A 24,219-nucleotide genomic window follows, 5' to 3' on the forward strand; every position below is an offset into this window, starting at 1 on the left:
TTCGCGCATCTGGTAAGTATATCTGCTGCTTCTCCAAATCTCTTACGTTTTTTTCAACTTTCTTAAGACATCGTCATCATCATCTGCGGACGGCACTAGTGAGGGCGAAGAGCAGGAGCAGCGAAGCCAAGTCCCGGTGGTGATACGGAATGTAAGTATCAAATGATTTGTAATGTTCTTTATTTTTTATCTTCTATTTTTACTCATTTTTTTGTTTCTTTTTTTGTAACTTTTTATTCAATTTAAATTTGATTATTCTAATGAATGTGTTTTGTCTAGGTTCCACAACGGGATGAAGACGTCTACCTGGATAATGAGCAGCTCATCAGCCTGGTCCAGGAGCGTTCGCCGTTGTGGGACAGCCGTGACCCACAGCTGTACAAGGACAATGTGGTGACCCGGCGGCTATGGAATGAGGTGGCCGCAGCGTTGATGGATGGCTGGGACAGCGCCACAGCATCCTCCAAAAAGGCGTTTAGTGAGTATTTCCCTGCTCTGTATTGTGCCGCAGTGACTGTTGTCCTTGACGGCACTGTTGGGTTTCGTGCTAGGCGTATTCTAGCAGGAAACCCAACAGTGTCATCGGGGTCTACAGTGACTGCTTTGAGTATTGTATTGCTACATTGTGCCGCATTGACTGTTGTCCTTGACGGCACTGTTGGGTTTCGTGCTAGGCGTATTCTAGCATGAAACCCAACAGTTTCATCGGGGTCTACAGTGACTGCTTTGAGTATTGTATTGCTAGATTGTGCCGCAGTGACTGTTGTCCTTGACGGCACTGTTGGGTTTCGTGCTAGGCGTATTCTAGCAGGAAACCCAACAGTGTCATCGGGGTCTACAGTGACTGCTTTGAGTATTGTATTGCTACATTGTGCCGCAGTGACTGTTGTCCTTGACGGCACTGTTGTGTTTCGTGCTTGGCGTATTCTAGCAGGAAACCCAACAGTGTCATCGGGGTCTACAGTGACTGCTTTGAGTATTGTATTGCTACATTGTGCCGCAGTGACTGTTGTCCTTGACGGCACTGTTTTTTTTTATCAACAGTGGACAAAGTCCGAACACGTTGGCGTTCAATCAAGGACCGCTTCAACAGTGATGTTCGTGCTGAGGGCCAGGTTCGCAGTGGATCTGCGTCAAGGACCAGAACTAGATACCGTCACTATCACGCGTTGCAGTTCCTAAGACCGGTCCTTGCCACAAGATCGTAAGTATTATACATTTTGGGTTTTTATTTTTATTAATCTGTGTTTTTCTAATCCACAGCTGATGCTTCTTGTAAAGGCATGGTAGTAATGATTTTCCTTTCTTCCACAGCACCTGGAGCAGCACCCTGCAACCTGGCCCTGGAGCGGTCCTTCCTCGGACGTCCTCTGACCCGTCCCAGCCATCCGACAGCCAGGAAGCACCTTGCAGGTCAGCCACACACACAGCTGGTGACCAGGAAGCTGGGCCATCAGGTGTTCCCCTGTCCCAGGTCTCTGCCACTGGTTATGCGGGCACTACCCGCCAGCGGCAGAGGGCCTTGGACAGGAATGTCTTGCCCGAGTTTATGCATTTGAGCGAGACATTTAATTCCAGCCTCAAGTCACTGTCCGACAGAGTTGAAAGCGGTTTTGCACTCATGGAACGTGGTTTTAACCACTTTGAACACCGCTTCAATTCTGTAGAACAGCGCCTTGACCGTCTGGAGGCCGACCTCAACAGACCAGCACACCATTTTTTTAGTAAGATTGAAAAGGGCATGGCGGAACACCTTAGTCCTGATCAACAGCTGAATGTGCTGCAGGCCTGCAACAATGCTTTCTTGCAGGCTATGCAGCATAATCGGTACGGTCAGCAGTCAGTGGTGTCCTTTCCACCTGTGCCACCATTGACTCGCTTCACCTCACTACCGACTTGTGCTGCATACCACTGCACGGACACCTCTATTCAAAGCCAGGACACCCACCGTTACACCACCACAAGTCTGAGTGCAGCTGGTCACTTCACCGACACCACCATGGCAAGCGCTGCTCCTGTCTGGAGCACCACCGCCAATCCCATGCATGCGTGGAGCTCAGCCACCACTAGGCAAACATGGAACAGCCCTGCCGCTACAACAACATGTAGTAGCCCTGCCACCACCACTCTGCAAACCTGGGCCATCACTGCCGCCACCAGTCCTCCTGCAAGGACGAGCACTGACAACGAAGAGCAGCATCAGCCACCTCAGCAGCAGCAGCCAACTCAGCAGCAGCAGCCACCTCAGCAGCAGCCGCCACCTCAGCAGCAGCAGCCACCTCAGCAGCAGCCGCCACCTCAGCAGCAGCAGCAACCACCTCAGCAGCAGCAGCCACCTCAGCAGCAGCCGCCACCTCAGCAGACGGGGGACCTACATTCCATATTTGCCCCTACTTCAAGGCGAAATCAATCAAGGCGGGCATTGGGCCAAAGTCGGTCCAGGCACACAAGCCTACAGCGACATGCCATTACAACTAATGTAACTGAACAGATTTCCTCTCCTACAAGTGTTCCAAGTTTAATTCCCTTAACTGGACTACCTTCCCCCACAAGTTTTGTTGCCCCTTCCCCTCAAACACCGTCTTCAACTGCAAGTGTTGCATATTCCCTGCACACCCCCAAATTGAAACCATCTGCCCCCAAACGCCGTAAAAAATAATTTTTTTTTTGTGATAAAAAATAAATTTACATTTGTGGTTCACCATTAATAAGTTTCATTAATGTTGTTTGCGCCGCTCACACACACTGATGGGTAAATACATGTTAAAAACCAACCCAAGGGCTAGTATAGTCATATGTGAAATAACATGGACTAGTATAGTCATTCCAAGGCCTAGTGTAATAACTCTAGTTTTACCAAATAGAATCTGGTGTCATGAAAAACAAACTGTTGAAACTTGTCTAAAAAATAAGTTTCTTTCTAGTTTCACCAGTTTGTTTTTTGTGAAACAAGATGCTAGTTGTTAAAAATCGAGTTATTACAGTAGGCCTTGGTATGACTATACTAGGCCGTGGTATTTCACATATGACTATACTAGTAGGCCCAAGGCCTACTATACTCATATTTGAAATACCACGGCCTAGTATAGTCATTCCAAGGCCTAGTGTAATAACTCTAGTTTTACCAAATAGAATCTGGTTTCATGAAAAACAAACTGTTGAAACTTGTCTAAAAAATAAGTTTCTTTCTAGTTTCACCAGTTTGTTTTTTGTGAAACAAGATGCTAGTTGTTAAAAATGCTAGTTGTTAAAAATCGAGTTATTACAGTAGGCCTTGGTATGACTATACTAGGCCGTGGTATTTCACATATTACTATACTACTAGCCCCAAGGCCTAGTATACTCATATTTGAAATACCACGGCCTAGTATAGTCATTCCAAGGCCTAGTGTAATAACTCTAGTTTTACCAAATAGAATCTGGTTTCATGAAAAACAAACTGTTGAAACTTGTCTAAAAAATAAGTTTCTTTCTAGTTTCACCAGTTTGTTTTTTGTGAAACAAGATGCTAGTTGTTAAAAATGCTAGTTGTTAAAAATCGAGTTATTACAGTAGGCCTTGGTATGACTATACTAGGCCGTGGTATTTCACATATTACTATACTACTAGCCCCAAGGCCTAGTATACTCATATTTGAAATACCACGGCCTAGTATAGTCATTCCAAGGCCTAGTGTAATAACTCTAGTTTTACCAAATAGAATCTGGTTTCATGAAAAACAAACTGTTGAAACTTGTCTAAAAAATAAGTTTCTTTCTAGTTTCACCAGTTTGTTTTTTGTGAAACAAGATGCTAGTTGTTAAAAATGCTAGTTGTTAAAAATCGAGTTATTACAGTAGGCCTTGGTATGACTATACTAGGCCGTGGTATTTCACATATTACTATACTACTAGCCCCAAGGCCTAGTATACTCATATTTGAAATACCACGGCCTAGTATAGTCATTCCAAGGCCTAGTGTAATAACTCTAGTTTTACCAAATAGAATCTGGTTTCATGAAAAACAAACTGTTGAAACTTGTCTAAAAAATAAGTTTCTTTCTAGTTTCACCAGTTTGTTTTTTGTGAAACAAGATGCTAGTTGTTAAAAATGCTAGTTGTTAAAAATCGAGTTATTACAGTAGGCCTTGGTATGACTATACTAGGCCGTGGTATTTCACATATTACTATACTACTAGCCCCAAGGCCTAGTATACTCATATTTGAAATACCACGGCCTAGTATAGTCATTCCAAGGCCTAGTGTAATAACTCTAGTTTTACCAAATAGAATCTGGTTTCATGAAAAACAAATTGTTGAAACTTGTCTAAAAAATAAGTTTCTTTCTAGTTTCAACACTTTGTTTTTTGTGAAACAAGATGCTAGTTGTTAAAAATCGAGTTATTACGGTAGGCCTTGGTATGACTATACTAGGCCGTGGTATTTCACATATTACTATACTACTAGCCCCAAGGCCTACTATACTCATATTTGAAATACCACGGCCTAGTATAGTCATTCCTAGGCCTAGTGTAATAACTTGTAATGGAGCAGATTACATGAGCAGATTACATTCATCCACTCAATGCTGACTTGTATTCCCCATGGACTTTCATTGGGGTTGGGTTTTGAGGGTTGTGTTTTGAGAAAATCACATACTTTGTTTTAAACTAGTTGCACAATTTTCTCTTGAAAAAAAATGGTTTCCTGATTCATGGCCTGCAGCTTTGCTCATTCCAATATATTTCACGCAGACTAGCAATGCTGCATTTTAACTCGTATGTGTATTTACCTGCCCAGGTGTGTGAACATAACAAAATTCAGTTATACATGGGAAGTTTTTTAATTAATTGGAGTTTAAAAAATATAGTGCACTCAGTAATGGTATCAAATAAGGATTTTTATTACCATAAACAACAACATTACACCATTTCATCTTGCCAGTGCACCCGTCCTACATCAGAAATAAAGTAGGCCGCAAATTTGTCCCTCATTTGGCCAACTTCAACGGATGACCTGAGAGTGTGCTGAGTGAATTCAGGCAATGGGTTAGGAGCATCATCGTCCAGTTCAAAGGTCGTGTGCTCTTTAGCCATCACAAAGTTATGTAGAACCACACAGGCCTTCACCACCTCATCGACTGTTTCAAGTTTAAGATTAATGGCCGTGCCCAGAATTCGCCATCTGGAAACAAGAATCCCAAAAGCACACTCGACAGTTCTTCTGGCCCTGGTCAGCCTGTAATTAAAAATTTTTTTGGTGTGGTCCAAGTCCCGGCTGGAGTAGGGTTTCAGTAAGTTTCCGCACATTTGAAAAGCCTCATCGCCAACCATTACAAAGGGCAGTGGCGGAGCTTCGGTGTGAGGAAGAGGCCGTGGCATAGGGAAATTAAATTGGTTGCCATACAACCTCCGGCCCATGTCTGAGTTTTTAAAAGCCTGCGAGTCATTACCACGGCCAAATGCTCCAATGTCCACTGCTACAAACATACATCCGGCATCCGCAATTGCAATGAGTACTATTGAAAAGTACTTTTTGTAATTATAGTACTCAGATCCCGTTCTTTGGGGTTTGATGATCCGTATGTGTTTCCCATCAACAGCTCCCAAACAGTTGGGAAAATTGCATACTGTCCAGAATTTGTCAGCAATTTCCATCCACTTTTCAGCGGTGGGCAGGGGCATAAATTCTGGGCAAAGAACATTCCAGAGAGCCCGTCAGGTGTCAGCAACAATTCCAGACAAGGTAGAGATTCCAATACGGTACTGGAAGTGTAGTGAGGATAGGGTTTCTCCAGTCGCCAGGAATCTGTGAACAGACAAAGAAGTAAAATTAATATTTATGTATATTATTTTTAAAAACTATAAAAAAAAATATTAGTACATTCACGAAAACTAATTACCCAAGGTTTTGAATACTAAATTTACAAAAAAAAAATCAGACCACACCCCTTTGTTTTTAAAACATACCGTAATGTCACCAGTAGCCGTTCCTCAGGAGGAATCGCACGACGGAGCTGTGTGTCCTGTCTCCGGATGGATTGTTGGACACGAGCAAGCAAATCCATGAAACTTTCGTGGGACATCCGGATATAATCAGTAAATTTCTCCCGGTTTGCACGTAGCTCGCTGTAGAGGGTGTGGTATGCCCCACGGCTCTCCCGGAGTTCAACAATCGGATGTATCCACATACGCCGCCGTCTTCGCTGCCTCTCTCTCTTCCTTTGTTCATGGCAAGCAACTGCATACGCCTGAGCCATCGCGATGTCCAAATCCAAGTTGAAGTGAAAACTCTTCCAGCGCAGATCCATGGTCACGAGAAGAATCAAGCAAATGTGAAGAATACTGTAGACAGGGTCTATATATATTAACATACCACACCCACAATGAAGTCCCATTGGTCTTGTGTGTTGTTGAATGGTTGTTTTTTCTTTTTTGTGGGGTTTTTCCAAAATCTGTAAAAAAAACGCAAACGCACAAAAAACGCATACAAACGCGCAAAAACGCTGCGTTTTTTTCCTGCATGCGCATTAAAATGCTGGAAAAAACGCAGCGTTTGTATGCATTTGTATGTGTTTTTTTAATGCGTTTTTTTGCGGGAAAAACGCGCTGCAAAAAAAAGCAAGTGTGAAACTAGCCTTAGGAGCTCCGTAAATGTTGATCATAAACTATTCTAACAAAATCTGTGCTCCAAATCCAAATAGTGCTCCTTCCTTAATAACCCTGACATGTGACCTAACAGTAATTTCTGTCAAGATATGGGACAGCGCCATGTTCAGGAGAAATTTTCCAATAAATTTTGGGGTTTCGTTTCAACTATTAACCCTTGTGCACATGATAAATTTGCAGGAAATACAAAAATTACATTTTTACCCCTAAATAGTCATATACAGTATTCATGTCTCAATGTTATAAAATTATGTGAGGCACGTATGGGTTTAAACTATTCACTACAATCCTAGATGAATTCCTTGAGGTGTCTAGCTTTCAAAGTGGTGTCACTTGTGGGGGATTTCTGCTGTTTTCACAGGTCTCGGGCTCTTCAAATATGACATGGCATTCACAATCTATCCCAGGCAAATAGCGCTCTTTCCTTTCCACATATGGGGTATCGTCACATTCGGGTCAAATTGCACAACACATTATGGGGTCACGTTTTCTCCTATTATCCATTGTGGAAATTACAAATTTGGGGCAAAAGCAACATTTTTGTAAAAAAAATGAAACGTTTCAATATGATGACCTAATGTTATCAAATTCTGTGTACAGTCATGGCCAAAAGTTTTGAGAATGACACAAATATTAATTTTTACAAAGTCGACTACTTCAATTTTTCTAATGGCAATTTGCATATACTCCGGAATGTTGTAAAGAGTGATCAGCTTAACAGCAATTACTTGCAAAGTCAATATTTGCCTAGAAAATGAACTTTATCCCCCAAAACACATTTCAACATCATTGCAGCCCTGCCTTAAAAGGACCAGCTAACATCGTTTCAGTGATTGCTCTATTAACACAGGTGTGGGTGTTGATGAGGACAGGGCTGGAGATCAATCTGTCATGATTAAGTAAGAATGACACCACTGGACACTTTAAAAGGAGGCTGGTGCTTGGCATCATTGTTTCTCTTCTGTTAACCATGGTTATCTCTAAAGAAACACGTGCAGTCATCATTGCACTGCACAAAAATGGCCTAACAGGGAAGAGTATCGCAGCTAGAAAGATTGCACCTCAGTCAACAATCTATCGCATCATCAAGAACTTCAAGGAGAGAGGTTCCCTTGTTGCCAAAAAGGCTCCAGGGCGCCCAAGAAAGACCAGCAAGCGCCAGGACCGTCTCTTAAAAGTGTTTCAGCTGCGGGATCGGGCTACCAGCAGTGCAGAGCTTGCTCAGGAATGGCAGCAGGCAGGTGTGAGTGCATCTGCACGCACTGTGAGGCGGAGACTCTTGGAGCAAGGCCTGGTCTCAAGGAGGGCAGCAAAGAAGCCACTTCTCTCCAGGAAAAACATCATGGACAGATTGATATTCTGCAAGAGGTACAGGGAGTGGACTGCTGAGGACTGGGTAAAGTCATTTTCTCTGATGAATCCCCTTTTCGATTGTTTGGGACATCTGGAAAACGGCTTATTCGGAGAAGACCAGGTGAGCGCTACCACCAGTCTTGTCTCATGCCAACTGTCAAGCATCCTGAAACCATTCATGTGTGGGGTTGCTTCTCAGCCAAGGGAATGGGCTCTCTCTCAGTCTTGCCTAAAAACACAGCCATGAATAAAGAATGGTACCAGAATGTCCTCCAAGAGCAACTTCTCCCAACCGTCCAAGAGCAGTTTGGCGATCAACAATGCCTTTTTCAACATGATGGAGCACCTTGCCATAAAGCAAAGGTGATAACTAAATGGCTCAGGGAACAAAACATAGAGATTTTGGGACCATGGCCTGGAAACTCCCCAGATCTTAATCCCATTGAGAACTTGTGATCAATCATCAAGAGATGGGTGGACAAACAAAAACCTTCAAATTCAGACAAAATAAAAGCATTGATTTTGCAAGAATGGACTGCTATCAGTCAGGATTTGATCCAGAAGTTGATTGAGAGCATGCCAGGGAGAATTGCTGAGGTCCTGAAGAAGAAGGGTCAACACTGCAAATATTGACTTGCTGCATTAACTCATTCTAACTGTCAATATAACCTTTTGCTACTCATAATATGATTGCAATTATATTTCTGTATGTGATAAAAACATCTGACAAACACACATAAAAACCAGAGGCCAGCAGATCATGTGAAAATATAATATTTGTGTCATTCTCAAAACTTTTGGCTATGACTGTAGTACCTGTGGGTTCAAAATCCTCACTATATCCCTGGATGAAATCCATGAGGGGTGTAGGTTCCAAAATGGGGTAACTTATGGTTTTTTTCACTGTTTAGGCATATGAGGAGCTCTCCAAACACGATGATTCCCGAAGACCATTAGATTAAAGTCTGCGTTCCAAAACGGCGCTCCTTCCTTTCTGAGCCCTGCCGCGCACGCACACAGTAGTGTTCCTCCACATATGGGGTATCTGTGTACTCAGGAGCAATTGTGCAACAGATTTTGGGGTTCCTTTTCACCCATTACCCTTGTGTAAATAAAAAAAATTCGGGCTAAAATAACATTTTTGTGAGTAAAATGTGATTTTTAATTTTCACAGCTCTGTGTTATAAACTTCTGTGAAGCAGCTGGAGGTTCAAAGTCCTCACCACACCTTTGTGATGGACTCAGCTTCTGCTGAGCCGATATTTTGAGTGGACCCTCTGGGTCGTGGCACGCCTCACGGCTGTACACAAACACGAGGCATGACCAAGGCACAGGAGGCGGCGAGGGAACCCACGCCGGGGTTCAGGGAAGGCAAGACAGGGAGCGAGGCAAGGCAGGGAGCAGAACATGGAGAGGAACAGAGACAGAAACACAGAGTCAGATCAGAGCGAGAACAGAGCTAGCAGCGGAGCGTAGGCCGAAGCCCAGAGCCGGGCCAAGGCAGAGCCTTGGGGCTAGCCAGGAAACAAGACATAGAACTAGCAGCAGAGCGTAGGCCGAAGTCCAGAGCCGGGCCAAGGCAGAGCCTTGGGACTAGACATAGAAATGTGCAAAAGAGCACAATAGAACAGAGTACAGAAAACCAGGCTGAGACAAGAAACATGAAGTACTACAAGGCTCAGAATAGCAAAACCCAGACTTGGCGAAACAGGCAAGGCAGAGCAAGGACACAACATGGTGAAAACAGGCTAAGGCAGAGAACAGTGGGAGCACTACAAGGCAAAGCAAGGCAAGGACAAGCATGGCACAAGAGACAACACAAGACATGGCACGAGACAAGAGGCAGAGTACAAGCACAGAGCGTGTGCAGAGATGCACGACAGAGCAGAGTGCAGTGGTACAGAATACAGGGAGTGACCGAGCAGACCAAACAGCCATGCAGGGAAGCAACACAATAATCAGGCCCTGACCATAGGGAGGGGCGGTATGATATAGCACCATAGCACCAGTACTTTTGGGTCAAGACCAGGGGAGAACTTCCAGTTCAGCTCCTCCAGGATCACAAAGAGCAGTCACATGACCAGGGATTCCAGACATGCAGAGATTATTGCAGAACCAGACAGTACTGGAACCTAGGAAAGGTCACATGATCAGGGGTTTCAGACATGCAGAGATGATTGCAGAACCAGACAGCGCTGGAGCCTAGGAAAGGTCACATGATCAGGGGTTCTTGGAACACAGAGATGATCACAGATGGCAGTGCAGAAACACAGACATCTTGCAGCCCAACAGTCATGAGGTGAGTGTGCACACTGCTCTGGGGGACATTCAGGATAGCAGACATGAGATGAGCGTGCACACCGCTCCAGGGGTCATGAGGCAAAACAGACATATCGGACATGGCGGACGTGACAGTACCCCCCTCCTTAAGCCCCCTCTTACCGGGGCTGGAAAAAAGAAAAAAAATGTCTTTGTCAGAAACCAGAGTTTAGCACAAACACTCCAAACAACGTTGATCCGACATCTGAAACGAGCACCTGCATCGGTCAAGATACAGGAGCCGTGGACGAGACACGGAGATCCAGTGGGGAGGACTGTGGGTAGACAGGAAAGCCTTCTTACTCTGGCTGCCATAATTTCCAAACGAGTTCAGAGGACAAGGGCTGGGTCTGATTCACATCAGAAGAGTGGCCGGGGTACCGCCATTTTCCAAGCGAGTTCAGAGGACATGGGCCGGGTCTGATTCACATCAGAAGAGTGGCCGGGGTACTGCCATTTTCCAAGCGAGTTCAGAGGACATAGACCAGGTCAGATTCTTCATCAGAAGAGTAGCCGAGGTACCAGCGGAGTCCAAGGTCTGATTAACTGTGACGGACTCAGCTGAGCCGATTTTTTGAGTGGACCCTCTGGGTCGTGGCACCCACCCACCGAGGGCGAGCTTACCTTGTGAGAAACCACCCCCTATACAGGGAGCGTCAGGGGCAAGACAAAGGGGGTGAGCCACCACGACTGCTGGGACCAGTCGGCCGGCTCAGGGGAACACTATGTGCAAGTGTCTGACGACAAGGACGAGCAGAAAGTAAGACAAGACAAGAGGTAAGTTCAAGGTATCTTCATTAAGAACTTCAGGATAACATTCAGTGCGAACGTGAAAACAAGCAACATGGCAGGGTGCGTGCGTGGGCACGCCAAGGTCCATAGCATGGTACGGGCCAGGAGGCATGCCTGGGTACAGGTAAAGGCACAATGGCATCGGACTCCGGACAGCTGGCAACGATTGACACGATCGGGGCATCGGACTGCGGACATCAGCTCCGGACATCAGGCCGCAGTCATCAGGCCTACGATCTCTGGCAGCGATCGGCAGGTTGCGGGCATCCGGCAGGCAAACCAGGGTTCAGGCAAGGAGGCATGACAGATCTCCAGGCATGGTGCTTGTTAGGGAACACGCCGAGGTCCAAGGCAGGATTCCAGGCTGGATGCGTGCTAGGGGCACACCAGGGTCCAGGGTAAGGTGCAAGGCTAGGTGCGTGTGTAGGGGACATGCCAGGATACAAAGCAAGGTGCAAGGCTAGGTGCGTGTGTAGGGGACACACCAGGTACAAAGCAAGGTGCAAGGCAAGGTGCGTGTGTAGGGGACACGCCAAGGCACAAGGTACAAGACAAAAGGGTTCAAATACAACAAACAAGACAGGGTGCGTGTGTAGAGACACGCCAAAGCACAAGAAACAAAGCAGAGTCCTGCACGTGCAAAGAGATACGTCAGGGTTCAAAGCAGAGTCCTGCGCGTGCAGACGGCACGCCAGGGTTAGGGTTCAAGGCAGGGTGTGTGCTAGGAGCCACGCCAGGGTTCAAGGCAGGGTGCTAGGAGCCACACCAAGGTTCAAGGCAGGGTGTGTGCTAGGAGCCACGCCAAGGTTCAAGGCAGGGTGCGTGCTAGGAGCCATGCCAGGGTTCAAGGCAGGGTGCGTGCTAGGAGCCATGCCAGGGTTGAAGGCAGGGTGCGTGCTAGGAGCCACGCAGGAGGCACGCCTCACTGGCCAGTGCACACGGCTGTACACAAGCACGAGGCACGACCAAGGCACAGGAGGCGGCGAGGGAACCCATGCTGGGGTTCAGGGCAGGCAAGACAGGGAGCAAGGCAAGGCAGGGAGCAGAACACGGAGAGGAACAGAGACAGAAACACAGAGTCGGATCAGAGCAAGAACAGAGCTAGCAGCGGAGCGTAAGCCGAAGCCCAGAGCCGGGCCAAAGCAGAGCCTTGGGACTAGGCATAGAAATGTGCAAGAGAGCACAATAGAACAGAGTATGGAAATTAGGCTGAGACAAGAAACATGAGAAGTACTACAAGGCTCAGAATAGCAAAAACCAGACATGGCGAAACAGGCAAGGCAGAGCAAGGACACAACATGGCGAAAACAGGCTAAGGCAGAGAACAGAGGAAGCAAAGCAAGGCAAGGACAAGCATGGCACGAGAGACAACACAAGACATGGCACGAGACAAGAGGCAGAGTACAAGCACAGAGGGTGTGCAGAGACACACGACAGATCAGAGTGCAGGGGTACAGAATACAGGGAGCGACCGAGCAGACCAAACAGCCATGCAGGGAAGCAACACAATAATCAGGCACTGACCATAGGGAGGGGAAGTCTGATATAGCACCATAGCACCAGTACTTCCGGGTCAAGACCAGGGGAGAACTTCCAGTTCAGCTCCTCCAGGATCACAGAGAGCAGTCACATGACCAGGGATTCCAGACATGCAGAGATGATTGCAAAACCAGTCAGTACTGGAACCTAGGAAAGGCCACATGATCAGGGGTTCCAGACATGCAGAGATGATTGCAAAACCAGACAGTACTGGAACCTAGGAAAGGCCACATGATCAGGGGTTCCAGACATGCAGAGATGATTGCAGAACCAGACGGCGCTAGGGGCACACCAGGGTCCAGGGTAAGGTGCAAGGCTAGGTGCGTGTGTAGGGGACATGCCAGGATACAAAGCAAGGTGCAAGGCTAGGTGCGTGTGTAGGGGACAGGTGCTAGGTGCGTGTGTAGGGTACACGCCCAGACCAGCAGTGCACTCAAATAGTAAGATTCCCCCACATATGGAGAGTCTGCTTACTCAGGAGAAATAGCCCAACAAATGTTAGAGTCCATTTTCTCCTATTACCATTGTAAAAATAATAAATTTAGAACTAAATTAACATTTTTGTGAAAAAAGTTAAATGTTCATTTTTTCCTTCCACATTGCTTTAGTCCCTCTGAAGCACCAGAAGGTTTAATAAACTTCTTTAATGTGGTTTTGAATACTTTGAGGGGTGCAGTTGTTAGAATGGTGTCACTTTTAGGTATTTTCTGCATATAATCCGCCCAAAGTCACTTCAAATGTGATGTAGTCCCTAAAAGAATGGTTTTGTAAATTTTGTTGGTAAAAATTCAAAATTGCTGGTCAAATTTTAACCTTTCTTACTTGCTAATAAAAAAATTATGTTTCAAAAATTGGGCTGATGTAAATTAGACCTGTAGGAAATGTTATTTAGTAACTATTTTGTGTGCCATAACTTTCTGATTTAAGGGCATAAGAATTAAAAATTTGAAAATCGCAAAATTTTTGCCAAATTTCTGATATTTTCACAAATAAATGCAAGTCATATCTAATAAATGTTACAATATTATGAAGCACAATATGTCACAAGAAAACAATCCCAGAATCAGTGGGATCCATTAAACTTATTGTTAAATAAATTGACACCGGTCAGGTTTTGAAAAATTTAGCCTGGTTATTAATGTCAAAATTGGCATGGTCACTAAGAAGGTAAATAGATTCTTCAACCTGAAAACATACAGGAAAAAAATATTCATGATAAGTCATCTAAATCGAGGTCTTCTAAGATGTCTGTGCTGCAGGAGTAAGTTGATTCTCCGTCAATTATGATAAAAAGGTTTAATTTTCACAATGCGTTTCAACACCGTAGCGGCGTAATTATCAAGTGAATAAGGCAACAATTCGTCAGAATAATCAGCATGACAGGGAAGACTCATCTACATTATATTCAATATTCTTCATTTTTAAAGCATCGGTTATGTCTTAGAATTCTCTTTTTTCCAGTGTGGTTGGTGAAAAATCTGTCAGGACAGCAATGTTTTTAAAGTTACCCGGGAGATCTGTTCTGCCGCAAATAGCCTAGATGAAATTATTCTTGATGTGAAAAACATGAATTCTCACTATGGCGTTTCCGGGAGCTGATACAGAAGCATGTCTAGATTTCCTAAGTCTGTGAGCTATGTTAATTGAGCTATGTTAATCAATAGTTGTAGCATCTGGGGGAACTGTCATTATAAATTTCCACACCTATTTGACTAATTGGTCTATTTTAATCTTCTGTATCACCCCATATGAATATGTTATTTTGCTTTAACCCATCCTCAATATAATTTAATTTGGCTTCTATATCCCCATGTTTGTGTGGGTTTCCTCCCACATTCGACAGACATATTGATAGGGAATTTAGATTGTGAGCCCCATCGGGGACAGTGCCGATAATGTATGTAAAGCGCTGTGGAATTAATGGCGCTATAAAAATGAGTAAAATAAATATCATCTTCCTTTTTTGTCTGCAATCAAGTAAAGCAGTACAATTTAGTCATTATCTTCAGGGTATGGTGTAGGCTCAGCCTCTAAGCCTACTCCGTACATATGCTCTCAACATACAAGTACAGCGGATATGACATCAATAGCTCACATGAACCTAAGAAGCTTTTTAATACATCTTATCTAAGAAATCTGCTTCCTTCTCCTCCTGGACTTAAAGTTGAAACCAGAAATTTACGTACACTATATAAAAAGACACATAGGCATATTTTTCTCAATATCTGACATGAAATCAGGATAAACCTTTCCCGTATTAGGTCAATTAGGATTACCATAAATTTAATATTTGCCAAATGCCAGAATAATGAGAGAGGGAATGTTTTAAGTCATTTTTTCTGCACCCCAGTTCCTATGTTTTCAAGCATAGTTGAGTCATTTGGCCATGTTTTCGTGTTGAAGGTAAGTTTTTGTCCCAGTTTCTGTCCATACTTCTGCGAACAGTAGATGGGTGTAGCTGGGTCTCTCTGGTTGATACTATTTCTGCCATTTTCTAGCACTGCTGGACATCTAGAGGGAGTGAAAGTAAGCATGATGTGTCTTCATTGGCTGCACTAAGTTTTCTTTGGCTGACTACTACATCTGCAGTCCACAACATTGCCTATGTCTTTTGTCTTTTGAACATCTTGAAAGGGAGAGACCTTGCTGATACAGTATAACTATCTTGTGTCTTATTGCGGTGCCTCAGTCTTGCCATGGTGTGTGACCTGTCTCTTCTACAACCTTACTTGTGTAGCAGAGCTTGTCTGTTCCTCACTCAGTTTTAAGCCTCCCACACTGCTGTTTCTGTCTCTGTTAATGACTGTGCTTCACCCTACATATGAATATGATGATTATTATCACCTGTTTGGTATAATTGTATACTCATGGACTTGACTAAAATTCTACAAAAATCCCTGACTTGTGCAAGTATACTTAGAAGAATGAACATTATTTTCTTAAGGCAAAGGGTCGTCACACCAAATATTGACTTGATTTAGATTTCTTCTTTCATTCTGTTTGGATTTTGTTAATTGATAAAATAAACTGTCATGATCCCAGTGCAGGTTTTGACCTGCACGTCAGGGGTTAATGTTTTGAGCTCAGTGCAGGCTTTAACCTGAGCGCCTGGGGTTAATTATTGTGGCCTCTCTTTGGTTCAGGGAGAGCTTCTTATAGCCCTGGGAAACTCCAATCCCTGTCAATTATACTTTTGCCTTTGGCCGAGTGTGGTGACCCCTGTGTGCCTGTGCTTGTTCTTTGTCTTCTAGCTTGCTTTTATGGTTCTGACCCGGTTCTGTCCCCCGTTGTGAGTGTGCCTGTTGATTCTATACTGTATATCTGTTTCTCTGGTTCCTGACTTCTTGGCGACGTTCTGACTATCCGTTCTGTCTAAATCCTTTGGTATTGTCGTGCTATCTCGTGCTTTGACCCTGCCCTGATCTGGTTTACGTCCCTGTCTATGCCCCTTGGTAACTGTGTTCCGTAGCTACCTTTCTAGGAGTTTTCCTGCAGCTCCTAGCTCTCTGGAGTTTAGGCCACGCCCATAGCAGTCACGTGCTTCAGGTCCTGTGGGTCTGAAGCATGCATCTTCACTGTTGCTGCCCGCTCCACAGGTATCTTAGAGCACAGTTTGTCTTAAGGCCCCGTCACACATAGCGATCTAGGGACACATCGGGTATCTAGGGACGCACGTCCCTTGGATACCCGATGTGTACGCTAGTTACCAGCTTCCTGCATCACCGCGCTGGTTACCAATATGCACAGCGATGCCGGGCGCTGGGCGTCGCTGTGCTGATCGCTGATGAAGCTGTCTGCTTGACAGCTCACCAGCGATCACATAGCGATTCACCAGCGATCCTGACACATTGATATCGATGTCAGGATCGCTGGTGAGTCGCTATGTGTGACTCCAGCCTTACTCAGGACACGCGCACTGGCTCAGTGAGCAAGTGTAGTGCAGTGTTCCTGACATTATAACTGACCGTGAACTTTTTTTTTCTTTCACTTCTGCAGCATGGACCCAATGCATGCTTTATCTGAGCAGGTGAAATGGTTGACTCAGTCACTGCAGAAGTTAAGTTTGGAGCACCAAACTCTGGCCCAGTCCCAACGGCAGGTTGCGGACTCGGTTCAGGGGGCGCTTTCCGCAGGCTTTCAGCAGGTGGGGAATAGAGATGTCATTTTAGTCCCACCCGAATCCCCGGTTAAGTTACCAGATACGTTTGATGGTAACAAAAATGAATTTTGAGCATTTAAGGAGGGCTGTAAGCTCTTTTTCTCCTTGAGACCCCGTTCCTCTGGGGATGAGAAACAGAGGGTGAGGTTGGTTATTTCCGTGCTTAGGGGTCCCCACAAGCCTGGGCATTTTCACTTTCCTCTTCTGCCCCAGAGAGAATGACTGTGGATGCGTTTTTTGAGGCCTTAGGGCTTATTTATGATGAGCCTGATAGAGTGCGTAATGGCTGAGGACAAGGTGATGAGTGTCTATCAGGCAAAGCACTCGGCCGAGTGGTTCTGTTCTGAATTTAGACGATGGGCAGCCGAGATTTCTTGGAGTGATGCCGCCCTTCAGGGGCTGTTCCGTAGAGGCCTGTGTGAACGTCTGAAGGATGCCCTGGCACTCCATACTTCACCTGACGCCCTGGAGGAGGCCATGACCCAAGCGGTTCGCATGGATCGCAGACTGCGGGCAAGAGGTGTTATGCGAATTGAAACATCATTCTCCAGTGGAGGTGAGACCTGGACTCCTCCTGTGGCTATGGAGGTGAGCGCTGTCACCTGTGATGAGAAGGAAAGAAGACGCCGCCTGGAGAAGCAGTTGTGCTTCTATTGTGGGGAATCTGGACATTGGAAGAAGGACTGACCCTCCTTTCCGTCATCCTCCAAGATGGCGGGAAACGACTAGGTCTGGGTAGTAGTCAAGGAGACTACCCAGACCTTCAGGTACAATTTTCCTCACTTGCAAAAATTGTGCTTCAGGTGAAACTGGAACTAGGTTATGGTCCTGTTCAGACTACTGCTTTTGTTGACTGTGGCTCTGCTGTGAACCTGATTGATGCCTGATTTATGACTTTTAATAAAATAGGGACAGTTAGGCTTCAGGATCCTGTTAAACTTGTGGCAATTGACTTGTCCCCTCTTACCCAGGACGGTATTTGTTTCAGATCTGAACCTTTTTTTCTAAAAGTGGGTCCCACTCATGTGCAAAAACTAAGCTATCTTGTGGTAGATAACTTGCCTGCAGGACTGGTACTGGGGATGCCTTGGCTTCAACGCCATAATCCTACCATTGATTGGGTAACAGTGGAGATCACTCAATGGGGATGCAAAGATAAATGTTGTAACCTGGGACCTCTTGTTAACTCTGTTGAACCCGTATCTGTGTCGTTTGTCGGTCTGGAAGGTATTCCGGAGTACCTGAAGGATTTCGAAGACTTTTTTTCCAAAAGTGAGGCTGAGGCGCTGCCACCACATAGACCCTACGATTGTGCCATTGAGTTAGTACCCGGGGCCAAGTTACCTAAGGCTCGATTGTTCAATTTGTCCGGGCCTGAGCGCCCAGCCATGAGGGAGTACATAGCTGAGAGTCTCCACAAAGGGCATATCAGGCCTTCTGTGTCACCCGTGGCAGCAGGATTCTTGTTTGTGAAGAAGAAAGATGGTGGCTTGCGGCCGTGCCTCGACTTTCGGGAACTCAACAAGATAACGGTTAGGAACACTTACCCGCTTCCCCTCATCCCAGACTTATGTAACCAGTTATCTGGGGCCCAATGGTTCTCCAAGTTAGATCTCTGGGGGGCCTACAACCTGATAAGGGTTCGGGAAGGGGACGAGTGGAAAACTGCGTTCCTCACAACAGAGGGACTCTTTGAAAACCTGGTTATGCCATTTGGGTTAACTAATGCCCCCACTATTTTCCAGAACTTTATCAATGTTGTGTATTCTGACCTGATAGGCCATTTTGCTATCATTTATTTGGATGACATTTTAGTGTATTCCCCAGACAGTCAGTCTCACTTGCAATACCTACGGACAGTTCTCCAGAGACTCAGAGAGAACCAATTGTTTGTTAAATTGGAAAAGTGTTCGTTTTTCATACAGGATCTGTCTTTTTTGGGGCTGATTGTGTCCTGTGAGGGGTTTCGCATGGATCCTAAGAAGGTACTGGCGATCGCTGACTGGGTTCAGCCTTGAGATCTCAAGGGGCTCCTGCGCTCCTTAGGGTTTGCAAACTATTACCGGAGATTCATTAAAGGTTTCTCACAAGTGGTTAAACCACTCACAGATCTTACCCGGAAGGGGGTTGATGTAAAAAATTGGTCTGTACCCGCTAAGGAGTCCTTCACAGCTCTTAAGAAATGTTTCATGTCGGCCCCGGTGTTGGTCCAATCAGACCCGTCCAAACCATTCATTGTGGAGGTGGATGCTTCTGAGGTAGGGGTGGGGGCTGTGTTGTCCCAGGGTCCGGCCACCTTTACTAATCTCAAACCCTGTGCCTTCTTCTCCAAGAAGTTCTCTTCCGCTGAGAGAAACTATGATGTAGGCAATAGAGAACTTCTTGCGGTCATGCTGGCATTCGAAGTATGGAGGCACTTTTTGGAAGGTGCAGCTCACCCTATCACTGTTATCACGGATCACAAAAATTTGGCATACCTTGAATCTGCTAAGAGGCTTACTCCAAACAAGCCCGTTGTCACTTTTTTTCATGATTTCAATTCTCCATTACTTTTCTACCGGGGTCCAAAAATGTTAAAGCAGATGCCCTGTCCAGAAGTTTTGTCCCAGTATCTCCCCCCGAGCAGCCGTCCTCCATTCTTCTCCCAGGGGTAGTAGTGGCGGGGGTCTCGTCAGAGTTGGAACAAGAAATTTTGATGGCTCAGTTCCTAACTCCGGCGACCAGGCCATGGAATAAAATGTTTGTTCCAGATTTATTGCGGCCTAGACTTCTGCAGGAGTTTCATGAGTCTAGGCTGAGTGCTCATCCCAGTATCACGGCCACTAGAGAGGCAGTAACCAGGGTTTTTTGGTGGACTTCACCTGGTTCTGATGTCAAGAAATTCATTGCTGCTTGTGGAGTTTGTGCCCTTTCCAAAAACTCGCTTAACCGGCCGGCTGGGGAACTCATATCTTTATCGGTTCCTGATAGGCCATGGACTTTATTACCGGTCTTCCACCTTCCAGGGGCAATACCATGATCTGGGTGGTGGTGGATAGCTTTTCAAAACAGGCCCTTTTCATTCCCTTGGCAGCATTACCCTCAGCAGAAACATTGTCAAGGTTGTTTGTGCAGCATGTGGTCCTATTGCATGGGGTACCCCTGAATGTGGTGTCTGACAGAGGTGTGCAGTTTGTGGCAAATTTGGGAGGGCATTCAGTATGAAATTGGGCATCTCACTCTCCTTCTCGTCGGCATATCACCCGGAGAGTAATGGTCAGATGAACTGCACCAGTCAATGCCTGGAACAAATTCTCAGGTGTCTGACCTCCGCCAGACAGGAGGATTGGTGTGAGGTGTTACCGTTGGCGGAATTCGCTTTTAACAACCGAATGAGTCAGTCCACCAACATGTCCCCATTCCTGATCAATTATGGATTTAATCCTCATTTTGGGGAGTTTTCACAGGTGGATTCCGGTTGTCCAGGGGCAAAGGGGTTCGTTCAACGGTTAAAAAACCTCTGGGCTGAAATCCAGCGTAATATCTCTCGGACCCAGGGGAGGTACAAATATTTTGCTGACAAAAAGAGAGCCCTGGGACACATGTTTCAGGTGGGGGAGAAGGTTTGGCTTTCCACACGTAACATCAACTTGAAGGTACTGTCAGCTAAGTTGGGACCAAAGTTCATTGGTCCATACAAGATTGTAGAGATAGTCAACCCAGTGGCATATAGGTTGCGTCTCCCCGCCTCCTTAAAAATATCCAATGTGTTCCATAAATCTCTGTTGAAACCTGTGCGGTCTGTCAAGGAGGACTCCGAGCCTGTTGTTCCTCCAGTGTTGGTGGAGGGTCACTTGGAGTATGAGGTCGGACATATTGTGGACTCTCGGCGGGTGCGCCGCTCTTTGCAGTACCTGGTCCACTGGAAGGGATATGGACTGGAGGATCGCTCATGGGTCCCTGCTCACTCTGTACATGCAGATGGCCTGGTTTGGGCTTTCCATGCCAAATACCCGGGGAAGCCTGGGGGTCCAGAGGCCCCCCGTTGAGAGGGGGGTACTGTCATGATCCCAGTGCAGGTTTTGACCTGCACGTAAGGGGTTAATGTCTTGAGCTCAGTGCAGGCTTTGACCTGCATGCCTGGGTTTAATTATTGTGGACTCTTTGGTTCAGGGAGAGATTCTTATAGCCCTGGGAAACTCCAATCCCTGTCAGTTATACCTTTGCCTTTGGCCGAGTGTGGTGACCCCTGTGGTGACCCCTGTGTGCCTGTGCTTGTTCGTTGTCTTCTAGCTTGCTTTTATGGTTCTGACCCGGTTCTGTCCCCCGTTGTGAGTTTGCCTGTTGATTCAATACTGTATATCTGTTTCTCTGGTTCCTGACTTCTTGGCTACATCCTGATTATCCATTCTGTCTAAATCCTTTGGTATTGTCATGCTATCTCTTGCTTTGACCCTGGCCTGATCTGGTTTACATCCCTGTTTATGCCCCTTGGTAACTTTGTCCCATAGCTACCTTTCTAGGAGTTTTCCTGCAGCTCCTAGCTCTCTGGAGTTTATGCCACACCCATAGCAGTCACGTGCTTCAGGTCCTGTGGGTCTGAAGCACGCATCTTCACTGTTGCTGCCCACTCCACAGGTATCTTAGAGCACAGTTTGTATTACCCAGGACACGCGCACTGGCTCAGTGAGCAAGTGCAGTGCGGTGTTCCTGACATAAACTAGTAACACTTCAAATTTTGAAAGTATTTTAACTTTTCATCATTTTACTAGCTAGAGCACTACTACAAAAGTTAGTCAGATAATAGCCTTTTTTGATATACATTGTCAAATAGATCTTAGATTTCTTGATGGTTCCACCCCTTTCAAATATTGCATCAATTAAGGCTGTTATCCACTAGCAATTCTTATTTACACACTTGTTGCAGCACAAAGGTCTTCTGTACCAGTGCAAAATATTTCAGCTATGTGATATTTGTGATATTTTCCTTTATACCTTTAGCTGTAAGCTATTGATATCTACCCAATAGAATCATAGAATTGTATAATTGGAAGGGACCTCCTGGGCCATCTGGTCCAACCCTCTGCTCAAAGCAGGATTTGCTAAATAATCATCCCAGCCAGATGTCTGCCCAGCCTCTTTTGAAGACTTCTATTGAAGGAGAACTCACCACTTCTTGTGGCAGCCTGTTCCACTCATTGATCACTCTAACTGTCAAAAAAATTTTTCTAATATCTAATCTGTGTCTCCTCCCATTCAGTTTCATCCCATTGCTTCTAGTCTTTTCTTGTGCAAATGAGAATAAAGATGATCCTTCTACAATGTGACAGCCCTTGAGATATTTGTAGACAGCTATTAATTAAGTCTCCTCTCAGTCTTCTTCTTCTTCTGAGATTCTTGTAGGAAAATTAGAACAGGTGTTCACAGTCAATCCCCGCAAGTAGCCTGCAATAATCAGGCCATAACACAGTGCCTTGATCAGCTCTGTTTCTTTGTCAGAGGTATTGACACTCTTTTTGGTTTGTGAGTCAGGTATTGGATCACATAGAATTAGAAGTCATCCAAGTAAGGATCCTTCATTTCCCTTTGCCTCCTTAATCCAAGTGCAAAAACAGGTAGGAATTTTGTAGTTCTGAACTGCGCCATGTTGCGCCATCACCGGTTGTCGTAATGATGCTGTCTAGACTTGTTTATGGTCCATGAGCATTGAGGTTACGCAATTGGTACACTTCTGCCTCTATATGTAAAACTCAGCTTTGGCCACTTGCCCTTCGCTTCTGTAAAAAGCATGCTACCAGAAAAAGAAGTTTGGCTGCTGTTTCCTTTTGACAAGGCACCAAATGTTTAACGGTTTGCATGGAAGAGGAAGCGAGAAAATTATATTAGCAGCAGGAGATCAGTAGCTGAATACATAGTTTTGCTATATCTTAAGTCAATCCTGGGGCCTTTAACAAAAAATAAAGGATAAAAGGAAGGACATCCCCCATAAAGTACGGTGTGTTGTTTATGCAGCATTTCTAGTTAGCCTCCAATAGTACTGCTCTGGTGAAAGGCTTTCTTAATTAGTTTCTGTATATGTAACACTTAAAATTATTATTATGCAAATATTATAATTACAAAACATAATAATACTATGTTTGAGTTCACCTTAAAATGATATTGCTATATGAATCAAAATAATGCTAAATAAATTGAAAATCTCAATTGTGCAATGACATAGCACTGCCATACTCTACACACGTTCTTCAGATTCTAAATATGCAGTTGTATAAATAACATTGGGTAAGATTCATCCAATGTCAGTAAAAATCATTATTCCTAAGTAATTCAGTAATACTATTTGGTGAAAGGTATTCAGAAACTTCAAGGGATGCCATTAAGTTCCATCAATCCATAAGTGAGATAAAGAGCTCAAATTCTAAACATAACCACCAAGTAAGCAGTCATTACCGCTAACAACCTTCATAAATAGTTCTGCTCTGCGTTACTAACCCTCTGGCAGTGAAAAGGATCAAACATTTTCCACTTATTAAGTATTTAACAAATCAAATGGCTTTAATAAGAGCATGGAATCTGAAACACAGGATGAAACACAAACTTTTGAACAAGTTTAACTACCCACTGTAACAGATGCATGGGTTCTTAATGTAGCAAATAATTGAAAGTATTTGGAAATGCAAAGTAGAACAAGCAAATGGAAAGTCCACATGATCTGAAACATGCTCATGAATAGAGGATTTAAGGATCTGTAAAAATATGTTTCATCAATCCACCTGATTGTTACTTTTGATATCTAGTTTTTCTAGTGGGAAATTGTATTTTTTGTTTTTATTCATATTATTATGCTTGCTACTGAACTTTGCTAAACTCTCCTATGAAATTGTATTTCAAAATAAAACTTAAGTGGTTATCCAGGACTATTTTATTTTTTACCCATGGAGCTAAAAACTGCTAACTACCTGCCTATTCTGCCTGGCGCTGGGTCAGAGCAATCACGGACTGCTCCTGTCAGCAATTCTACTGCTTCATGTCAACAGGGCAGCTTTTCCTCTTCTGTACTGCTCTATCAATGGGGCATGACTGCCGATGTCATGCTGATAGACAGATCCTTGCCTTTATGCAGCGGGGAGCTGCCTGTCAATCAACATGACATCAACAGTCACGCCCCATCAACAGAGCAGGAGTGAAGCAGCTGCTCTGTCATATGACACCAGAAGCCACAGAATCTTAGGCAGGAGTGGTCCGAGACTGCTCTGAGCCAACAAGCACAACAGCCAGGTAGCTAGCAACTAGCAATTGTTACATTGACATTTGAGCATGCCTCGCCTCATGCCCAGAGGTATCGTGTTCTATCTTTCATTAATATTATTACATGCAATATTTATTAGTTTGTTTGTTTTTCATTTAAAGAATAAATAACAAAAAATGTAAA

The 24,219-nt window shown here is 44.8% G+C and overlaps 1 protein-coding gene across 1 annotated transcript; it reads left to right on the forward strand.

The window, feature by feature from the left end:
* Nucleotides 1–386: 386 nt before the first annotated feature.
* LOC141052506 (uncharacterized) lies at nt 387–23,498 on the forward strand. Its single transcript, XM_073549758.1, has 5 exons — nt 387–478; nt 1,045–1,204; nt 1,315–2,400; nt 23,138–23,222; nt 23,439–23,498. The coding sequence occupies exons 1-5, from the start codon at nt 433–435 to the stop codon at nt 23,496–23,498; spliced, it is 1,437 nt and encodes a 478-aa protein (XP_073405859.1). The 5' UTR covers nt 387–432.
* Nucleotides 23,499–24,219: the final 721 nt, after the last annotated feature.

This window comes from Dendrobates tinctorius, unplaced genomic scaffold (assembly GCF_039654945.1).
Source record: "Dendrobates tinctorius isolate UK_male_01 unplaced genomic scaffold, ASM3965494v1 ptg000161l, whole genome shotgun sequence".
Classification (NCBI taxonomy): domain Eukaryota; kingdom Metazoa; phylum Chordata; class Amphibia; order Anura; family Dendrobatidae; genus Dendrobates; species Dendrobates tinctorius.